We start from the raw sequence: 20,005 nt of genomic DNA, 5'->3' as shown, positions 1-20,005 counted from the left end.
TGCATTTAAGCCACTTTATGTCAGAGTTTATTTTTATTTTCTTTCAGTAATTTCCAAAGTCCAACAATACACCTAAAAACACAATAATTCCATAACATGTATTGACTAAAAACAATTCGGAGTGAAGAAAGTCCACAGCGCGCCTTTTGTTCATCAATAACACGCCGGTAGAAGAAAAAAAGGCAGATCTGCAAAACACTTTGTTTTGGTTCAAACACATAACTGAATATTTATTTTATTATTGTCAATGAAATAGTTTTAATTCATTAATACTAAAGCTTTATAAAAAAAATACTGAACATTCCTCTCCTCTTTTTAGACAGGCCCACTGTGATCAAACCAATGAATCTCATTTATTACCAAATTACTTCCAAGTAAACAAGTCAGGCACTTTTTTGACCCAATATTTAAATTCATAATCAACAGTTCAAAAACTCTTTATTGAAAAAGAAACATTGCTGTGGTGTATAAAGGCATATGAGAATAAAACCATCTGTGATATCTTCATGTCAAAAACCCCGAAACCACCTCCCCGCTGAATGGTCGGCTCCCTCCACATCATGATACGGAAAATAAAGGATTTTTAACATAACCATATGCTAAAAGCACATACTTAAAAGTTGCATAATGTAAAATGGCTTTCAACATCCTATTCAGATGGTAAGGTCAGTATCCGCAGAAAAGAAGGAAGGCAAATGCAAGAGCTGAAAAAGATACACCCACACATTTTCCGAGTGAATGGTCCTTCAGAAACTGCTCATGGCAATGGAAGTTGAGCAATATAAGTTCACGTTCCAACTCCACTTTGATAAAAAAGTGGTGAGGAAACAGACTTATGCTTGAAAAAAAGAAAGAAAAAAAGAAGTGGATTTAAACTTGAAAAGCTAGATGTTTTTCTTTCCCCCCCGCCTCGTGCAAATGAACATTCAGCTGCGTCCACAGTGCATGACTTTAGGCAAAAAGTTTAAGGTGTCTGCAGACTTCCAAAGAGATTGTCTTATTTTAAGCATTAAAATATCTTTTTGCAATTTTTTACACTTTAAACTGCAACAATATACTGTACAAATAAAAAAAGCAGAACTTTTTATAATTTAAAACAAACATTTCTCAACAGCAATCATTAAATAACATTTAAAATTCCAATTTTACAATACCAATGTCTTATTCTTGCACTTTTCTTTACTTTCCTTAAAAAAAACAAAGCAAGCATGGCCATCAAAACTCCTTAAATTGTCCAAAAAGGGTGTACATTCAACAAGAATAAAAATAAAAATAACAATCAGTAACTGGGTTCATCCATGTCCTCATCGCTCCAGTCAGGTGGTGCATCTGTTCCAAAGTAGCGGTCCCCAAAGTTCCCTGCAGAGAACAAAAGCACAATTTGTGATAAGTGGGTGAAATGATCCGACTGAATCATCTGTGTCGTCGGCGTTACTCACCTATGCCAGGTATGATGTGAAAGACATCGTTCACCTTCTTGTCCACAGCTGTGGTGATGATTTTGACCTGAGGAAATGCGTAGGCGACTGAGTGCACCCCCATTTCAGCCATCAGCAGAGACACCAGCAGGATCTTGTCCTCCTGAACATCATGATCCTGACAAAGAAAATCACGCTGATGACAACATGCTGGACATATGGAAGACAGAATCTGACTAAATCCAAAATAAATACAGTTATGTAAAAAAAAAAAGACAGAAATGTGGTTCAATATTACGAATAAGAAACATACACTAAACTTTATACTGCATAAAACAGTATTTATTTAGAATTTTGTTGAGAGCACCCACCAGCAGCACCCGTACAGCCATCATGGCAGCAGCTCCGGTGGACACGGTGCAGTCCATCAGAATCACGTGATCCTCACTCATGTCTTTTGGTAGACGCAGATAATGAAGCTACAAAAAAAAAAAAAAAAAGACCTTTAGCTGCATTTTAGGCAGTAACATGAGGAAATTGTTCCCTAAGAAATGTCTCTCTAAGAATACATATAAACAATGTTGTTTTTTTTTTTACATCAGTCACAAGAGACACAGAACTGCACAACTCTGGAGGGATTGTGAAATATTAAAAATTTCCCAATATAACATTTATAACAATTGAAAAACTTGAGACAAATATTTTTTTTTCTTATTCATTCTATAATTAAACCAAACAACTTCAAAGTCAAACATAGTTAATCCTGTCCAAAAAGGTGAACAAGTCAAGAGTGTGGGATGATTAAAACATCACTTTGGACCCCTCTGTATGTTGCTACCTCTGGTTCTCCTGTGTCCTGATTGGTCTGGATCAGGATCTTGCCAATGCGGACGTCTTTGCAGACCGCTCTCAGAGCGGGCTCCATGGTCTCCCCCGCTCGCAGGATGGACACACCAGTGATCTAAAGCACCCACACACACACACAAAATAAAAACCCACAAAAATGAGCAAAGGTTATTTTCTTGATTGTAAATTAAAAGTCATTTCCTGTGATGAGCCTTTTTAAATGAAAGAGGGAATATTATGGAGAGCTGAATGGACTTCACTCACCCTTTTCCCATGGAAGGTCCTGCCTTCATAATCCTCTCCCTGGGGGGTTTGAACATTATGAACCTGAGATGATATTAAAAATCACTAACGTGTGAGCAGGATAGAACACCACCATCCTGCACAAGTGAGGAAAATGTACTGCTAGAGCTTTATAAGCTAATTTGTGTGATCACTGCAGCTTTTGTTAGAAACTTTCCACTGTGGTGACACAAGTTTCCATGCTCACGGCGTGAGCCATGACAGCACAAGTCCTAAACGAATACGAGCAAAACATCTTTTTCCATGCATCTCTACGCCGTGTAGAGATGCTCTACGTGTGTTTGAACCAAAGGTTTAGATAGATGTCTCTATTTTGTTGTGTGAGGATCTGCTCTTAAGACCCACTCCAATGACAATCATGTTTGGGGATTTTTAACATGTTCTTGTAGCCTTTTTCTCATCATGGAGGACATGTATAAAAAAAATTAAAACTGCATTTCTGCACACAGTGCATTTCTTTGCTCAAATCATTGTGAGTAAAGAAAATGCTTGTAGTTGTGATGCAGAAATTACAATCAGCGGGTCACAAGCTCCCTGCTCCGCTCTATTCTGATACATCCACTTGCAGGCAACAAAAAGCATGAAGGTCTTCATTTTCCTCATCCGAGTTGGAATCTGGCTAAGAACAGTACGACTGGATAACTCCAATATTACTCGCCATTTTTGTTCTAGCATTAATATTAGGTTGGGGTTGTGACAGGCTGTAGGAGTGTGTAAACAAAGGAACGATGAGAAACGAAGGCAGACACACTCTGCACCACAACTCAGAGGCGAATTTCTGATCAACTCCTGCCGCTCTGCAGAAACTATGTCCTGACGACAAAGGTTTTTTGATTTTGCCTGAAAAAGGGCATCCTCATAATTAAAAGATGACTGGGAACACTTTTACAACAGATCAAAAGAGGATTGGAGTGGGAACACATTCATGGTTTCTGTTTTCATCGTATGTATAATTTCGGTCGTAACTAAAATCATTGAGTATTTTAGTGTTTGGAACCTGTGAGGGCAGGAAGGACAGCGCTCGCTCGATGAGCAGACGCATCAGCCTCTTGGAGTAGAAGATGAACTCATCACGGCTGGTTTCCTTGTTTCTAGAGCAGACAAAGAAGAAAGTTTAATCTGCTGCTTTTCATGGAAGCGAGTCGCTTCTGGAACAAAGAAAGCTTTGGTAGTTTTTACCTGATAATTGTGTGCATACCCCTAACTTGGGGTGTGCTCTCAAGGACGCTCAGTGTTTGGGGGAGGGGCTGGGCCTGGTGTGCAGAAGCCAGGGCTGCCCTGTAACCACGGCAACATCACACAGCAGTGAAAGGGGCAGCAAAAAAAAAAGACACAAATATGGACAGAATTGTGCCACACACCAATATAAAAGCACTCAGGGATTATGAAGGAGGTGTGCAGTGAGGCAAGCACATATGTTGATGTTCAATGAAAAAAACAAAAGAAAAAAAACAAAACAAAAAAAGCAAAATACACACGCAAGCAAAACTAAAAACCGAAATAAAGATTAAAAACAACAATTCAGAAAATTTCAAAAAGATCCTCCAATGTTAGTAAGAACAGAGTGGAACTGATCAGAAGGAGTCAAACGGGAAAGGACACAGGGCCAACATCTCAGTGAAAGATTAGAACAAGACCACCAAAGCAGAAAAACTGCATTGTTACTACCAAACAGGACAATTTCTAATGTCAAAAATAAATACAAATACACTTTATTTCATTCGTAGGGTCTCTCTGTTTTTAAAGCATTTGCAGAACAGAGAGGAACTCTGCGATGGAGTCCTGTTTGCACCGTCACTGAGATACAGACCAGCCAAACCAAAATCGAGAAATCGTAGCAAATCTGCTCACATATCCCAGCGAAGTTTCCTCTATGGGGGGGAAATGTGTTTTTTTTATGAAAGATGACAGGCACAACAGAAGAGACAAAGAACAGACAACAGATAAAAGAGGAAAAATGGGGAGAGACAAAACGTCAGATGAATGAAGGGATCTAAGATATTCAAACACAGTGTAAAGTATGACAGCTGACATTTTAAGTGAGGCGAAATTTGGTGGGTTCTCATTTTTGTTTGCACCAGGATTCAGATGGGACCCCCGACATGCTTTGCACGACCTGCGCAGATGCTCAGGTACGAAACAGAGCTGAAGCTTCGAATCGGATCTGGCTATGTACACGCATGCATCCATGGTGTGTATGCGTGGGAGGGGGAAAAGCTAACGTGTGGCTGTCAGTCTTTCACCGTGCAGAACAGTAAAGGCTGGTATTTCAGCACATCCTGTGTCTAAAGACAGACACCAAACTCACTTCCTCTCTCTGTCTGTGTCAGATACTGTGGCCGACATTCAATGGAAAAACTCAGCGCTTTGTAGTAGAGTATTGGAAACTTTCTCTGTGGCTGAGATATGTGATAGTCAACAATAGCTACTGCGAGAGCTTCCTCCCTCACCCTTTCTGTGAAGTTCAGCAGTCTCTCCCTCTAAAAAGGAGGGGTCAGTGACTTGAATCTGGCTTTATTTTTAGACACAGAAGGCAGGAAGAGAGTGAGATGTCATTTCTAAAAAATCATCAAGAGAAAGAAAACCATCCCCTTCACAAACTGACTGCTGGCTGCAACGCACCACTGCTAAACTTTTCCAACTGCAGCTTCTTTTTGAATGCAAATCCATGACTTTATTTACAGCAGAAGCCTCATGAAGTCAAATGACTAATGGTTTAAAGATTCGACAGTGAGGTCTGGTGAAAAGAGGCGGCAGCCAGCGCATCAGTCTGGGGCTGATTTTGCTCAACTCTTTCAGGAAGAAGCTGCAGACATGGAGGGACCAGGAGGGGGATCAGGAATATAAAAAAAAAAGGAACAAATGGTAAAAAGGCCACTCTACCTTACGCTGAGCTCACGCTGTAAGGAATTGTGGAGGTGGGGGAATGGGGAGGGGAAGTGAGACAGCACTCCATCAGTGGCATGCAGGTTACTGGGGTTATGGTGGAAAAACTAACTACACTGTAGCACAAAGAGCTCTCTAAAGTCAAAGATATGCCTTTGGTGACTGGAGGTTAGTGCAGGTCCAAGAGTAAATCCAACACCGACTTTCACAAACCAACACTCAATCCATAACAGAGTGTTGGGATCACAGACTGTATAATAAAGGGGCTACTCTGTACAACTCCCTCCATTGCATCTATGTTATCTAAGTTATTTGAAAATGTCTAACCATCACTGTCAGTCAGGACTAAGACACAAATGTAAATTATTCAACTATTTTTTTCTCCAAACAGATTGGACAGATGCACTTCTAATCAGCATTTCTCAATAACAGCCAGTTTAAAAAGGTAAATAAACACACAGCATCGGACACGGTATGTAGAAATGCGTGGGAATTACTCCACTGCTGGTTGATTCTTCAGCAGCCCTGTCAGAACTGAAGCGTTCAATGACTCATTTCAGGAAGTGTTTAAGGCAGAGGTCTGCAACCTTTAATGCTAAAAAAAAACCATTTGGCCCATTTTCTTAAAAACCCAAACGCAGCGACAGCTGCAAGGACCCAGTTCTCTGTTTAGAAGAAACACTTTATTTAGACTTTTGTGGCCATTAAGCCATTCACTTGTAAAATGTAACATACATATTTTCAATCATTAAATAAAAGTGTTATATTTTTATTATATTACTTTAAAAGCAACACATACAAGTTCCTTTCAAAATAAAATAACATCCTGTTTCAAATAAGAATCTCCTGCTGCAGCAGATTTACTAACAATTATACTTTAAGAGCTTTGGCTCTGAACAACAACTAGACACAATATAAGAATATAAGTTTAAACTTATTTCAGTAATAAATCACTCTGACAACAGATGAAACCTTTTGCTTTGTTATCTGACATGTGTGCAGTTTGGAGGAATGTTAAAGCTCTCAACGCCTCTTGATATAGTTCAATGTTAGCAGAGTTTAAAAAAAAAGACAAAAAAGTTAATTTTTACTCAAGTAAGTTCACAGTTAAAAAATATAAAAATAAATGACAAAATGTAACTGACAACCCTATTATTTATTCAAATTATTTGCATTTTTCTTCAAAGCCAAGAGCCACAGTGAAGGGTTAAAAGAGCTGCATGTGGCCCCAGAGCCTCAGGTTGCAGACCCCTGATCTGAGCGGTAAACGACAGAAAAAACTAATGATTGCTCACTATTTAATAGGGTTAAAAATGTCCTCGTGGATTATAGAGGTGAAGTCATGTCTGACTTTTTAAACTGCATGTTGGAAAACAGCTGCATTACAGAATGATTCTAAATAAAAGAAGAAACATGGAGAGAAGCAGAACCGTGCTGCTGTTTTAAAGATACAGGAAGTCTACAGGCCTAAATTCATAGTACAGTATTTAATTCAATTTTTTGGGTTATATTTATGTACAGTCTATGATCTTGATAATATGGTTCTACAAATTCACTAACAAAAACATTTAAAAAAGCTAAGTTAAATTAGTCTAATGTGGCTAAATGAAAAACAAAGGCAGAACATTTCAGAATATTGTTATTTTAGCCCTGTTAAAAATAGGTTACTTCCTTAATTGTAGTTAAAACTTCATTTTTGTATGATTTCTAAATTATTTTTAGAATGATCATTTTTGGAGGAAGAGTAAAAAACACATTTTATATGATAGGAATTTTCCTGAAGAGTATGCTGTAAAAACAGGTCTAAACTAAATAATATAAACTAAATTAAAAAATTAAAAACTAAATAAAAAAAACCTCAGTAACGGTGTAAAAGACAACCACTGAGTTTAATGCAAAAAAAAAAGTTTTTCTTTTAGCCACTAGAGGGGGTGCTGGTGTTTGCAGATAAAAAAACACTCCTTTACATGAAAGCAAGAAATCTTGACATATTGTGCAAAACATCAATAAAAAAATAAAAATAACCAGGTCTTAAGGGTTTACTAAAACCTTGTATTATTAATATTTCATCTGATCAAAGTTATGTTTCTAATTTTATTTCATTTTTACATAAAAGAGTGAGTGGGATGTCTCTTACCTTCTCTAGCTGACTGTGAACATGCTGTACAATCAGATCAATGGCTACCATATTGCCACCACCTACAGGATGAGGATCAGAAAAGCAGAAAGGTTCCTCTAAAATCACACAATTTAAAATGTACGCAAACAGACAAGTTCAGCAGCAATAAAATGCATTTCTGGAAAGCACATGTTCAAGCTAAATCCTGTTTATTTATAAAGACGTAACAGCGCTGTTGCACATTGTCAGTCACAGTCATGCCATAAAGTGTGAGTGTGCACACGCACCGCGTGGCACCACAATGTCGGCCAGGCGCATTGTAGGCTCGATGTACTGCTCAAAGGCGGGCTTGACAAACTTGTTGTATTGTTTGATGACGCCCTCCGTATCTCTGCCTCTTTCTGTGATGTCCCTCCTTAACCGGCGAACCAAACGGATATCGGAGTCTGTTTCCACAAAGATCTTCATGTCCAGCAACTGCAACAGAAATAACAGGTGAACTCAACCCAAACACCAGATATGCTAATAGAAAAAAGGAGAAGATCAGTGACGCGCTAGGATTTCGACAATCTTTTCTTAACAGATTTATATGGGATGCTGACATATAAATGCATTAATGCAATCATTTTATTTATTTTTAGATACCAGGAAGAAATAAAAGTGTCACATTGATGCAAAAAAAGGACTTAATTGCACATTAAATAATAACTATTAAAGCTAGAGTGAACTTCAAAAAATGTGTGATTTTAATTCTTGCCTCTTTTTTGATCATTTTAATGAAAATATTTTTTCATTTTCCACAATGACAAAGACTAATTTCTTTTTCAACTTAATTTAACAAACTGAAAAGAAAAAGTATTTTGTTTACCAGACATGTATAGAGAATGTCTCAAATGAGGGAAACTGGTTTGCATTTCTTCAGTGTAACTGTGTCATAACAAAGTTTAGAATGACTCCGTATTTCATTTTATTTTAAGGAAAGATTCAAATATTTTTACTGTATGGATTAAACCAAAAAATAAGTAACAATTAAAAATAAGAGTTTAAAATAAAAGAACAGATTTGCAAATTGCTCACTCTTCAAACAAAAACAACTAAAGAAACATGAGCAAATTCCTAGGATTTAGTACCAATTTTTAATAATTACTACAAGAAGCTTTTTCTGAAAAGGCCAGAGCGCTGTTCAGCCGTAGATTTATGCTACCTTTAAAAGTTCTTTATCTGCAAAGGACATGATCCCCTCAAAGATGATAACACTGGCCCCATACACCGTTTTCTGCAATGGAAAAAAGTACCATAGGTAAAAATATAAGCAAATGTTATACTAACAAAGTCTGCACATACAAATATACAGCCTAACCAAGGATACTTATAATTGAAGGACAACATTTAATGAAGCAAAATAAACTGCTGACAGAAATCACTGCAAAGGTTTATGAACATTTTTTTTAAACTGCAAACTACCCCAGACAAGCCGCATGCCTGAGCTCCAACTCTTTACCTTGTGAATGCATTCTTACCCACTCCTTCTGTCTGCCATGTGTTGTGAAATCATACACCGGGATCTTCACACTCCTGCCCTGTTTTAGTTTGCGCAGAGTGTGAGTGAGTAGATCAAAATCAAAGGCATCAGGGTGGTCAAAGTTGTAGTCGTTGGTAGCAGCCAGAATCTGTTCTTCTGGAGACAAGACCTGAAGATGACAGTTTCCAGTAAAAAAACAACAAAAAAAACACAAGAAAGGCAAATAAACAATCCAAAAATCTGTATTTGACTTTCATTTTTAATTTTTAAATTAACAAAAAACTGTAATTATAATAATAACCATATATATTACTACATCCTGATATTATTTTTTAATACAATCACTGCTGTTGAAGTTAAAGAACATAATTTAGGACCTCGTGGGCAAATTTGATGCTTATACATGGTGCTGTGTGTGTGTGCATGTATGGGTTTGTGTGCGTGACTGAGTGTGTGTGCGTCCTTGGGTTGGTCAAGCATGAAAATCTCAGACCTGCTATCTCTGGCTGTTTATAAACAGCAACACTGCCGTCTCAAGTGAGTGGAGTGCATGCAAAGTATGATGCAGTGATCCTAAAAGCCCTCATGGGTCTGTAAGCACCAACAGAAGGAAGGAGATGATTTAAGATGAATATGAGGAAAGAAAATCCAGAAAAGTTATGATAAGACATGCACACTTCACATGGTGTGGAACAGGGCTACCAAAGACGTTAAATCTGTCAAACTCTGCACAGTCGGACTCCTCTTTGGCTGTCAGACCATGACAGGATGACACAACAAGAGCTAAAAAATGATGATTAGGGGAAGTGGAATTACTGTTGATCGGTCTTGATTATATTTGCAAATGTGCTTCCCTTTTAGCTCTGTCTCCAGTTCTTCATGTCATAGGGGATTGGCAGAAACAGATCTATCCCTGCTTGACCTCTTTATAAACATTTAAAAACAAAGAACTGGTCAGATTTGTCGGACAGAAGTGTCTGACAGAACACTACCTCCCCTGCACCATCATTAATACCACACATACACACATACACACACACACACACACACACACTGCATGATCAGACATACCTTGTAAAACGAATCCATGGAGAGTAAAACAACCCATGGAACGTCGAGAGCTTCAATGATTTTCCTGGCCACAGTGGTTTTTCCTGAGGCGCTGCCGCCGCACAGACCTGTGTGCCGCACGCCAAATGGACACAGACGTCAAGTAATGCTTTCATATACTACAGAGCATGACTTTGCCATATACAAGAACATGGACCCTGAGGCTCCCTGAGGCTAGCGGGAGGCATCACTACTAAGAGCGTTTCCAACAGCTTATTTCCCTGCAGTAACTTCACTAAGTGGTTCTTTTTTTTTTTTTAAACAGATATTTCCAGACAAGAACCTCGTCTTTGTAAAGTATACAAAGGACTTAAACATTTCAATGTCGAAGTCTTTGTATGACACTGACATATGTTAAACCCAGACGTATCATCCACTGTTCTAACCACAGTCTTTAGGGTTGGAAATGTGTTACTTAGGCGGCAATTTGATTCGATTCCCAGATCGAACCGTGACTTTGTCATCTAAATATGTTTGAATGATTGATACATGTTTGGCTTTTTACAGGATGAATGAAAATTAAAATAATGTATTTAAACACCTTCATTTTTTTAGAACAGAAGATCAGAATTGACGATTTTGAACGTCAGAAATGATATTTGTCATTTTTAACAATGTTAAACTCATACGTTATTCTGTCAACTTCCTAGTTAACTTTGGCAGTAAACAAAAGATAAACATCCTTGTTTTGCAAAATTGTACAACTAATTCTGAAAATGTTCTCCACAGTTTTTCTATCCTCAATGTTTTGTTGACTACAGTTCCACAATAGATTGAAGACAAGAAGATAATAAATGAAGACAGCAATAAAAATGACTGTAACTACTAGTAAACACATCTAAACTGACAGCAGTTTTTCCAACATACAAGCTTTGCAAACTGACTTTTTTCATCTTTCCAGAGAAAAGATAAGATTTTAGTAATATTCCTAAATTCATATTCATAGCATATGTTTCCCCCATTCTATTTTACTCTTTTTATTAATATACATTTAAAACACGTTTTTTTTCTGATCTTATTTCAGTAGCAGAACTTCAGTCTCTTCTTTTTATCTACAAAAACACTCCATAGCTTTACTTAGAAAATGAGAAGCTTGACTGACACTTTACTTACAAAGTTTATTTACTTTCTGTGACAGAGGCACATGCCATTTGTTTAGTTAATCTACTTAAAGTTCAACATTATTCTGTATTTTAGAGTGATAATTACTTTGTCTGGAGTTTATTTATACTAAACTCCATTAAATGTATAGGGATTCCAATTTAGTGATCTTGAACGCCACAAATAATTGAAGTTCTACAGCCCTTATAGTTTTCTCTATATACAGTAAATAGTTGATAACCATACATAAATCAAATCTTTTAAAGATCACAGTGTGTGTGGGTGTTAAAGTGTCTGGTTAGAATTCAAGAACTATTCTGAACTGTCATAAAAAAGTTCCAACAGCTTTTGATTTATTCCAAACAAATACAGACATGTACAGCGACGGTAAAAACATGACAAGTGGGAGTTTCCTACCAATGACAAACGCTTCTTTGGACTGGGTTCCATGCTCATTGTACCACGGCGGCCGACCCGCCGTGTAGATGGTCCGCTTCGATGTGCGCAGCAGAGGCGGCTCAGACTTGCACTGGCTGGTGGTCCTTTTCCTGGGGGAAAGGCCTGTGCTTACAGAAGGAAGTAACCTGTCTAGAGATCCTTCTTGGCTCCCACTGCAAATACACAGACATAAAACGGAGAACAATTTAGTTTTTATTGAAAGCACAAAAAATAGGAACCAAATCGGGACATCCACATTAGACATTAGGTTTTATGAGAACAAGCTTGATGACAATAATACATGTCTTAACCCTTGTGCTATCCTAGGCACTTTAACATAGACCCACTAGACCACATGTGTCAAACTCAAGGCCCGGGGGCCAAATGCGGCCCTCCATGTCTTTTCATGTGGCCCGCGAGAGCATAAAAGCTTTTAAGTAATAACAAAAATTGGTGTTTATTAGGGCTGCACGATATGAGCAAAACTTGCGATGTGCGATATTAGTGATCAATTTTGCGATAACGATATAATTTGCGGTATATAAACAAATAGCAAAACAACCAAAAACATCATTACCATCTCATTGCAACAGTTTAAAAAAATATAATAAATAGATAAATGAGTAATTTAACATTAAGCCAGTTTAGCTCGTGCTGGTTTGCGGCGCCTTCCGTCCGTGAAACCGGGGTTCGACTCCGGGCTGCTCCCTGTTCCCTTCTCTACCTCTGCCGGTTCCAAGCCCGGTTTGAGAAGGTTGCGTCAGGAAGGGCATCCGGCGTAAAACATTGCCAAATTTACCATGCGACTTGTTCACTGTGGCGACCCCTGATGGGAGAAGCCGAAAGTGGAAGAGTAATTTAACATTAAGGAGTAGTTACATTTATTTTCATTACATTTAGTTACATGTATAAGTTATATCCGGCCCTTTGACGACAGACACTATGTTGATGTGGCCCTCGGTGAAAATGAGTTTGACACCCCTGCACTAGACAGTGCGCTGAACCTTTTTTCTTCAAGGATTTGTGATCTTCACTGGTGTCCATGGATTACATGAAATCTTTCCACCTTTATCCACCTTTGTCATGGTAGGGAGAACACGTCAATGTAAGGGTGGGGTCATCTAAGATAGCACAAAGGTTAAAAAGATGCTGACTTGCAGAACTTTTTCTTCTGTCTAAAACACTGACTTTTCAACACTTCAGGGACAGTAAACCAGATCAGACAAGAGTTGATGTATTGCCCCAGTTGTTGTGAGTTAATGTTCATATATTTTTAATCTTCATCCAGTGAACTTTGTGCAATCTTGTGCAGTAAACCTCATTACAGGTACAAAAGTACAGAACACTGCTGCTTTTCTGTACTATAGAAATGTCACAGCTTGACAATAAAAAAGATAAAACCTCACATGAGGACAACAGCAGACATCAACTAATCTCCACGGATTTCTAACATTGGAATGTTCTGCTTTCAAAGCATTGTTACTGTGATTACATGAATAGGATTATGGATGGATGGATGGATGGATGGATGGATGGATGGATGGATGGATGGATGGATGGATGGATGGATGGATGGATGGATGGATGGATAAGATAAGATAGATAAGATAGATAGATAGTTTTGTAGAAAAAGACTGCAGTCGGTTTGCTTCTACTTCTGTAAATAAATGCTGATTCATTTTAAACACTGTTGCAATCAGCCCATGCTGTAAAGAGGATGAATGGTCTTCACAAACAAATGCCAGCAAGTCTATTCAAATAAGGCAAGATACAAAGCATGGGAGGGAATTTGCATGACTTACACAAACTGAACTTGACAGTAAAGCCATGTCTTCAGCAAGAACGGCAACACACTGGTTGCATTTTGAGAAAAATGCATCGAAAATGATATGCAAGTGCAAGACTAAGTATGCAACAAAAATCAGGCTTTGATCCAGAGAATTTTTACTTTGACCATGAAAAACTAAGGAGTAATATTTGCTTAGCAGCAGTGGGGGGGAATAACCCTTAAAAGGCAGTGACTAAAGAAGACAAAAACTAATAATAAAGCACAAAATGGAGGGATCTTTGTAAAGCTATTTGCTGATTTTGTCAACTTGTTCAAATTGCCTCAAACAAAACAATTTTTGCAGAATGAATGACGCACAAAAAATGCCGCTCAATCATCAAAGCAGATGTATAAGAACAGCACAAAGCAACCAGTCCAGATATAACGATGAGGAAAAAACGGTAAATCATGTCCCAGTTGCACCAAACCCTTACAGTAAGATCTGACACATCCACACTTTGTCCAAAGAATATTGGAAAATGTCAGATACCATAACAGCAACAGATTGTGTAAGATACAGCTCTGAGACTCCTTTGCTACCCAGTCAAATCACTGCTAATATATTTGATTAAGCCATACGCATCCCAATGTGGAGTATCAAAAGATAAGAGGTGAAGCAAACAAGGGAGAAGAAAGATTTCTCTTATCTCCTCAGGTCACCTGGGCTTTGAAAACGTCAGGGAGACAACAAAGGGAGCATGTCTGAGATACGACCTGTTCCAGTCGGGGTTATCAGTTAAAACCAAACCTTGGTGCCATAAAAGATTAGCCTAGTTTTCTGTGCTGAATCATGCTCTGCCTCACCGCTTACACTCACCCTGTGGCGCTCCTTCAGGCCAATGACAGAGCAAGGATTCACCTTTGTGACTGAGCACATCTATCACGAAGGATTCTCACAGAACAGATGTTCAGCAGCTGCAGAGAGGGACTTTACTGATAAATAACCAATCTATAGGGTCTTTAAAGTCGAGGTTATTAATGTTGATCTTCGCATAACCTTACACGATGAAGAAATTGACCAAAAAAAAACTGTAAAATTATTAAACAATGCAAAATACAAACTGTTTTTTGTTGGTCACACACACCAAGGCTGTCAATTATTTGTCAAATTCATTTAAAAAAACAGTGCAATTACTTTATATTTCAATACTTTTAGGGACATTTTACCCTCACAAAGCAAAATGTATATTAATCGGGATTATAAAAAAAAATTTAAAAGTCACTTACCTGCCATCAGATCTTAGAGTCCAACAGCCAGATATTCTAGCTCCTGAGTAAGGTGGTAGAGAGTTCATAGCTATAGAAAATAAACAGGAGGTTTCCAATATGTGTACTCCACACGTAGTGTTTTAATTTTGCAGTACTGTCTGCAGGTATACGCTGTAGTTTTACTTCAGAGACCCCAATAAACAGCACTGCCCTCTAGTGCAACACAGATCATAGAGGGGTGGAGGAGGGATGTCTACTTGGGGAGAGAAACGAAAGTTAAACCATCTGTTTAGATTTCTGTTTCCCCTCTTCTCACAAGAAAGGAAAGTGAAGGCAGCTTGTTCAAGAGAACTGCTTCACATGAAACTGCAGCCCAGCTTTTCCCTCCTCTTTCACCATTTCTGGGCTCCTCCCCTCAGCCGCCTGCCAACAAACGTAAGAGGATAACCTAGCCTCTAGATTATGTTCATTAGCTGGTATTAATAGCGTCGGGTTTGAGCCAAACCTCTCTACTACTGACGCATGCACGCATGCAAACACGTTGAGCTGGAGTTGCCTGTCTTTATTAGTCAGAGTGGCTGCATGTGGCTGAAAGCGAAGGAAGGACCAAAACAATGAGGGGATCACCCCTCCCTCCACAGCCAAAACAAACTAATGAGTAGAAATGACAGAAACAAACAAACAAACAAACAGAAGCAGATGACTGGAGTCACAAGGGGGACGCCTCAGGTTAGGGAGGTGACAAGAGGGGGGAAAATGAGAGGGGAGGAGCGGGGCAACACAGGGGAAGGGCGGGAGGACGTGATGTGCTCGTGCCCTGCAGGGGGAAATGAAATGTCTATGTGCCAAAAGCCAAGTCTGGATACGTCAGCAACACAAGAAACACACCAGCTTGCACAACTCTTTTCACTAGGGGTACTGGACTAACTTCTAGTCCCGCCAGAATCAGGTCCATGTTTTACTCATCTCCAGTTAATGTCTAACCCAAAACCTCCACTTCTAGTCACACCTTTGCCATAAACTGGTCACAACAATATGTGATTAAATAAGAAAAGGAGCTACAATTGTGCCAAACACAAAGACACATCCAAAAACACACACTTCTACCAGGGCAAGTCTGAGCAAACAATCAATAAATGGATTATTCTTACAGATAAAAAGACATAACTGTGTAAAAACAACTGCATTTACCGTACTTTAAATCATTTTTCAAAGGGTTATCAAATGTCTCAGGCCTGAACTTTGCATAACTGATTTGTTTTTTTCTCCAAAAACCACAAAATAAAGAGAAAAAGGTGCTTCTGGGATCATGATTACAGCTTTGAGGCTGCCACAGTAGCTTTTGGGTGCAGTCAGAGGACAGCTGCAGCACAAGAAAGCCATGCTGAAACAAGAAGCCTGAGCTTGTTGCTATGCCAAACATTCAAACACCTCTATGAGCACAGAGGCACAGTGGAGTGAAAGCTGCACTCAAGACTGTATATTCTAAAGGTAACTGGTCATATATTAAATGCAGCTTGAATATATAAACACAGAAGATAAATCTACAGTATGTGTATTCTGCTTCCATAAACCCTAAAAGAAACCTAATCCTCTTTGCTTTTTCTCTACAGAAGTCGTGAAAAATTTGACAGTATAAATTTTTTTTTTCATAAACTAAGATTATTTTCTTATTCAAAAACGTTCTTAATATGATTGAATTTCTTTTAAGACCAAAACTAAGACATTTTTTCTTGAAACAAGTTTTTTTTATTTTATTTTTTTATTTTGCTAAGATTCCGTTTTTGCAGTGCACACAGTACTTGCCTTCATAGGTCTAATTGGGTGTGGAAGATGCCCTGGCATGTAAATTTAGTCATCTTCAAAGTGTTTAATCCCAAAAAAAGAAAAGCCTCTCAACTGACAGCAAACTTAATTTAAAAGATGTGTGTCCTGCTTGGCATGTAATGATTCATTTTAACAACAATTTGATTCATATAATAATTGGTGGTTGCTGGTATGATTCATAATCGATATTGGTTCATTTTGAACAATCCGATTCGATCCAGGACATATTTAGCCAAACTCTCTACTTGTTTGACTCGGATAAACTCCTGAGTTCTGCAGAGTGCAGGTGAAGTTATCCAAATTCCTTGTATTTCTTGCAAGACAATCAAGTGTAAATTAAATGTGCACAAACAAACAAGTAAACAAGAATGTTAAATCCATTTACATTTTAGTTTCATAAAGTTTAGCCCACTGTTGTTTTTACACATCAAAATAATAATACAAATGGAAGACTATTGGAATATTTAACCACACAGTAATATGTAAAATTCAAAGTGTTTTGTTTCCACACAAACATGGCTTGATCAATTTTTGCTGCCATCACGTGTGTGTTGTCGGCTGTGATGCATGTGGTTCTTTTTTACATTATAGTAAAAAAACGACTGTGCCTCAATCCAAATATTTTCTAATATTGATCAAATGTATTTATTTATTTTGAAAGGATTTTTTTATTTAAATGGGATAGATTGACTCAATGAACAACTTGTCTCAGATGGATCTGGTTGGATCATTGGAGTATAAATTGATTAATCATTATACCCCTAGGCTATAGAAAAACAGTTTCACACTCACGCATGTCTTAACCTACATAACAAAGCACAGGATCTGTGTACATCAACTTAAAGCCTTCTAGCCTTACATGTGGGTCACAGCCCACCGATTACTGTAAAATAAACACTCCACACCCTCACTCAAAATCCTACCCTGGGTTGGACATATGAAACCCTTAACACAGTCTGGTTGATTCTACGGAGCCCCTAAAGGGCCATTGAAGAAAATAAATACGTAAAGTAACCTGTTAGTAACTGGTGCGCACCCGATACTAACTGCATGCATCCACTGATATTAATAGAGTTTACTCGATGATCTTCATTCTTCCTGAACCTGTTCTAAACTGGTGTAACCCCTGGGCCGAAACAAACCACAACTTTAAACTGGTTTAACGTTCAGAGATGATATAATTGTGACGGTAAGCAAAGCAAAGCTGCAATTTCTTTGTAGACAAAAACCAAAAAGCAAAGTAAAACTCAATTAGCTCACGTAATGCCATTTCCAGGTAACTTGGGAACATTTCTCTGTGCGCAAATGACCTGGTAACAGGTGCGAGCCCGATACTAACTGATGCGCACTGATTAGTAACGGGTGCGCACCCATTACTGATCAGTACGCACCTGTTGTTTTTTTTTTTTTTTATTCAATTTTTTTTTTCTTTAATGGCCCTTTAGGGGTTCCATATTATTTACATATTTAGCACTGGACTTGCACACAATCATTGCTGAATGTTAAACTAGCAATTAACCTTAAAAAAAAAGCACTTTGGTAAAAACATTTTAAAAGACAAGCTCAAAATGTGAAATACACAGCTGGAATATAAAGTTGTCATTTTTAATGTAATAATCATGCAGCTACTTAATGTGTTTGAAAGGTTTTAATGAAAGGTCAAACCCTGGCTGGTAATGCTTACACTTTCAATAAAGACAATAATACATTAAAAAAAGAATAAAAAATATGGCTTTTATTACAAAGTACTGCATGTCCTGCTTATACTTTTTTTTAAAACTGTTATATAATACCAATGTCTGGCTGTTCACAGCCTGAGAACACCCAACCCCATGGATCAAGACAGTAACACCCTCTTGTGGTTCAGGGTTGAACCAAACTGTAGCTTGGATGCCAATATGGTCTGTGCGCCACGTGCACAGTTTCTGCCTCTCTATTAATAAAGACTGTATTATCATCATATGTATTGTTATTATACAACATGATTAATAGTCCAGACTGAATTAAAACCTGAAGACATCACTCTATTTAATTTAACTTTTTATTTATTTATTTTACACTTTAATACATGTTGTTAGGAGGCCGGCTCGTGTACATAACCTCCTCCCGAGAGAAATGGTTCTCCTTGCAAAGAGTTTTCTATAGTGGTGAGTTTGTTTGAATGACATAAGCTTAAAAAACGACACATTAGCATTTAGTCGTTTGCACATAAGTACAGGCAGCTACTGTACTTACTGTTACTGTACGACAGCGTGTGTGACTGTGTCAGGTCGCCTAAAGATGCTTCACTTATAAAAACATTATAATAAATACAAGTGCAGCGAATAGGAAAAACAAATGTTGGAGTTTTTAAATAGACGTCAATCTGTAAGTTTCTTACCTATTCAAAACAGAAGTTTTTTCTCCGATGTCCATATTAGCTAGCCTTCCTTCCACGCTAACGGGATTGTTGACAGTTTCCTATTCAATGTGACGCAAACACCAAAGCATTGTGGGATATGTAGGTAATTTAATCATGAAAATTCGAGCTGTGTGTGGCCATAGCCCACTATTGGACTTCAAGTTCCAGAATTCAGGAGTCCCCTCCCCCTCCGCTTAAAAAAAGTTTACAGTAAAAACTGAATATTACTCATACAGGGTCCATTTAGCAAGCCACGTGCAGATCGGAACACTGGCTATTAATGTTTAGTAACAAGTTTGCAGAAATATTTTTGAATATTGAATGCTGAATATCTTAGTGCTGACACTATGCGAAAAAAATGTGAAATTTAAGGTAAATTTTGTTCGTACGTATGTAAATTATTTTGATGACATAATTGCTAGCTAATTACTGTAGTTACCAAGACAATATGCTACCGTGTCATGAACAGCCAATAAACCAGATTACACTTTGAAGAAATGAGGAAAAAGACTGTGGTTTGCTAGTTGGAAAACTGCAATCCCCTACTTGCTCAAGAATAAATAATAATAAAATAAATTACCACAACAACCAAAATTGAGTTTCAGATGAAAAAAAATTGCAATCTCAGCAGTAGAATCTTTTTGAAGTCTGACCCCCACACAGTTGTGTGTTCTTTTATTGCAGGCACTTTTGATATATTTCTCAAATGTTCTCATTTGATGTTGTTTATTTAAGTTCAGTATGCTTAAGTTCTACTTTACTATACATTTAAACTAATGCCATCCTTTCACACAAGATAACACTAGATCTTTTTTTATTTGTGTTTAAGTAATGATGAAACAAGTCATCAAATTGGAAATATTTCTTTGTGTCTCTAATCATTTCCTTTACTATACACTTACCATTAAGTTCATTTAGCACATATGTATCTTTGGCTTGTTATACTTCATGCAACGATTTGAAGTATGTTTACTGAAACAGACATTTTTGGTAAATT

The 20,005-nt window shown here is 37.8% G+C and overlaps 1 protein-coding gene across 3 annotated transcripts; it reads right to left on the bottom strand.

Annotated features, from left to right (window-relative positions):
* uckl1 (uridine-cytidine kinase 1 like 1) lies at window positions 1-19,111 on the bottom strand. Of its 3 annotated transcripts, none has more exons than XM_011477212.3 (15): window positions 18,988-19,111; window positions 11,723-11,916; window positions 10,166-10,272; window positions 9,093-9,263; window positions 8,777-8,848; window positions 7,860-8,049; window positions 7,591-7,652; window positions 4,419-4,438; window positions 3,747-3,845; window positions 3,565-3,658; window positions 2,529-2,591; window positions 2,257-2,379; window positions 1,790-1,897; window positions 1,440-1,596; window positions 1-1,359 (listed from the first exon to the last, which is right to left on the bottom strand). In XM_011477212.3, exons 1-15 carry the CDS (start codon window positions 19,020-19,022, stop codon window positions 1,280-1,282), a joined length of 1,575 nt encoding a protein of 524 aa, XP_011475514.1. In that variant the 5' UTR covers window positions 19,023-19,111; the 3' UTR covers window positions 1-1,279. The 3 variants fall into 3 exon arrangements, with proteins under 3 accessions (XP_011475514.1, XP_004070555.1, XP_011475513.1); XM_004070507.4 differs by lacking the exons at window positions 4,419-4,438; window positions 18,988-19,111 and adding exons at window positions 5,451-5,467; window positions 14,799-15,151; XM_011477211.3 differs by lacking the exon at window positions 18,988-19,111 and adding an exon at window positions 14,799-15,151.
* Between the last annotated feature and the right edge of the window lie 894 nt (window positions 19,112-20,005).

Source organism: Oryzias latipes, chromosome 7, assembly GCF_002234675.1.
Source record: "Oryzias latipes chromosome 7, ASM223467v1".
NCBI lineage: Eukaryota > Metazoa > Chordata > Actinopteri > Beloniformes > Adrianichthyidae > Oryzias > Oryzias latipes.
The sequence above is the reverse complement of the archived record's forward strand: the minus strand, read 5'-3'. Positions and strand labels throughout refer to the sequence as shown.

Excerpts from the sequence above, each read along its gene's own strand:
- uckl1 (XM_011477211.3), bottom strand. The coding sequence starts at position 14,866 with ATGAACTCTCTACCACCTTACTCAGGAGCTAGAATATCTGGCTGTTGG. Across the intron at positions 4,439-7,590 it reads TTCACAGTCAGCTAGAGAAG|AGGAAACTTCGCTGGGATAT; the intron begins GTAAGAGACATC and ends TCCCCCCCATAG. Across the intron at positions 3,846-4,418 it reads AGGAAACTTCGCTGGGATAT|GGCAGCCCTGGCTTCTGCAC; the intron begins GTGAGCAGATTT and ends CCGTGGTTACAG.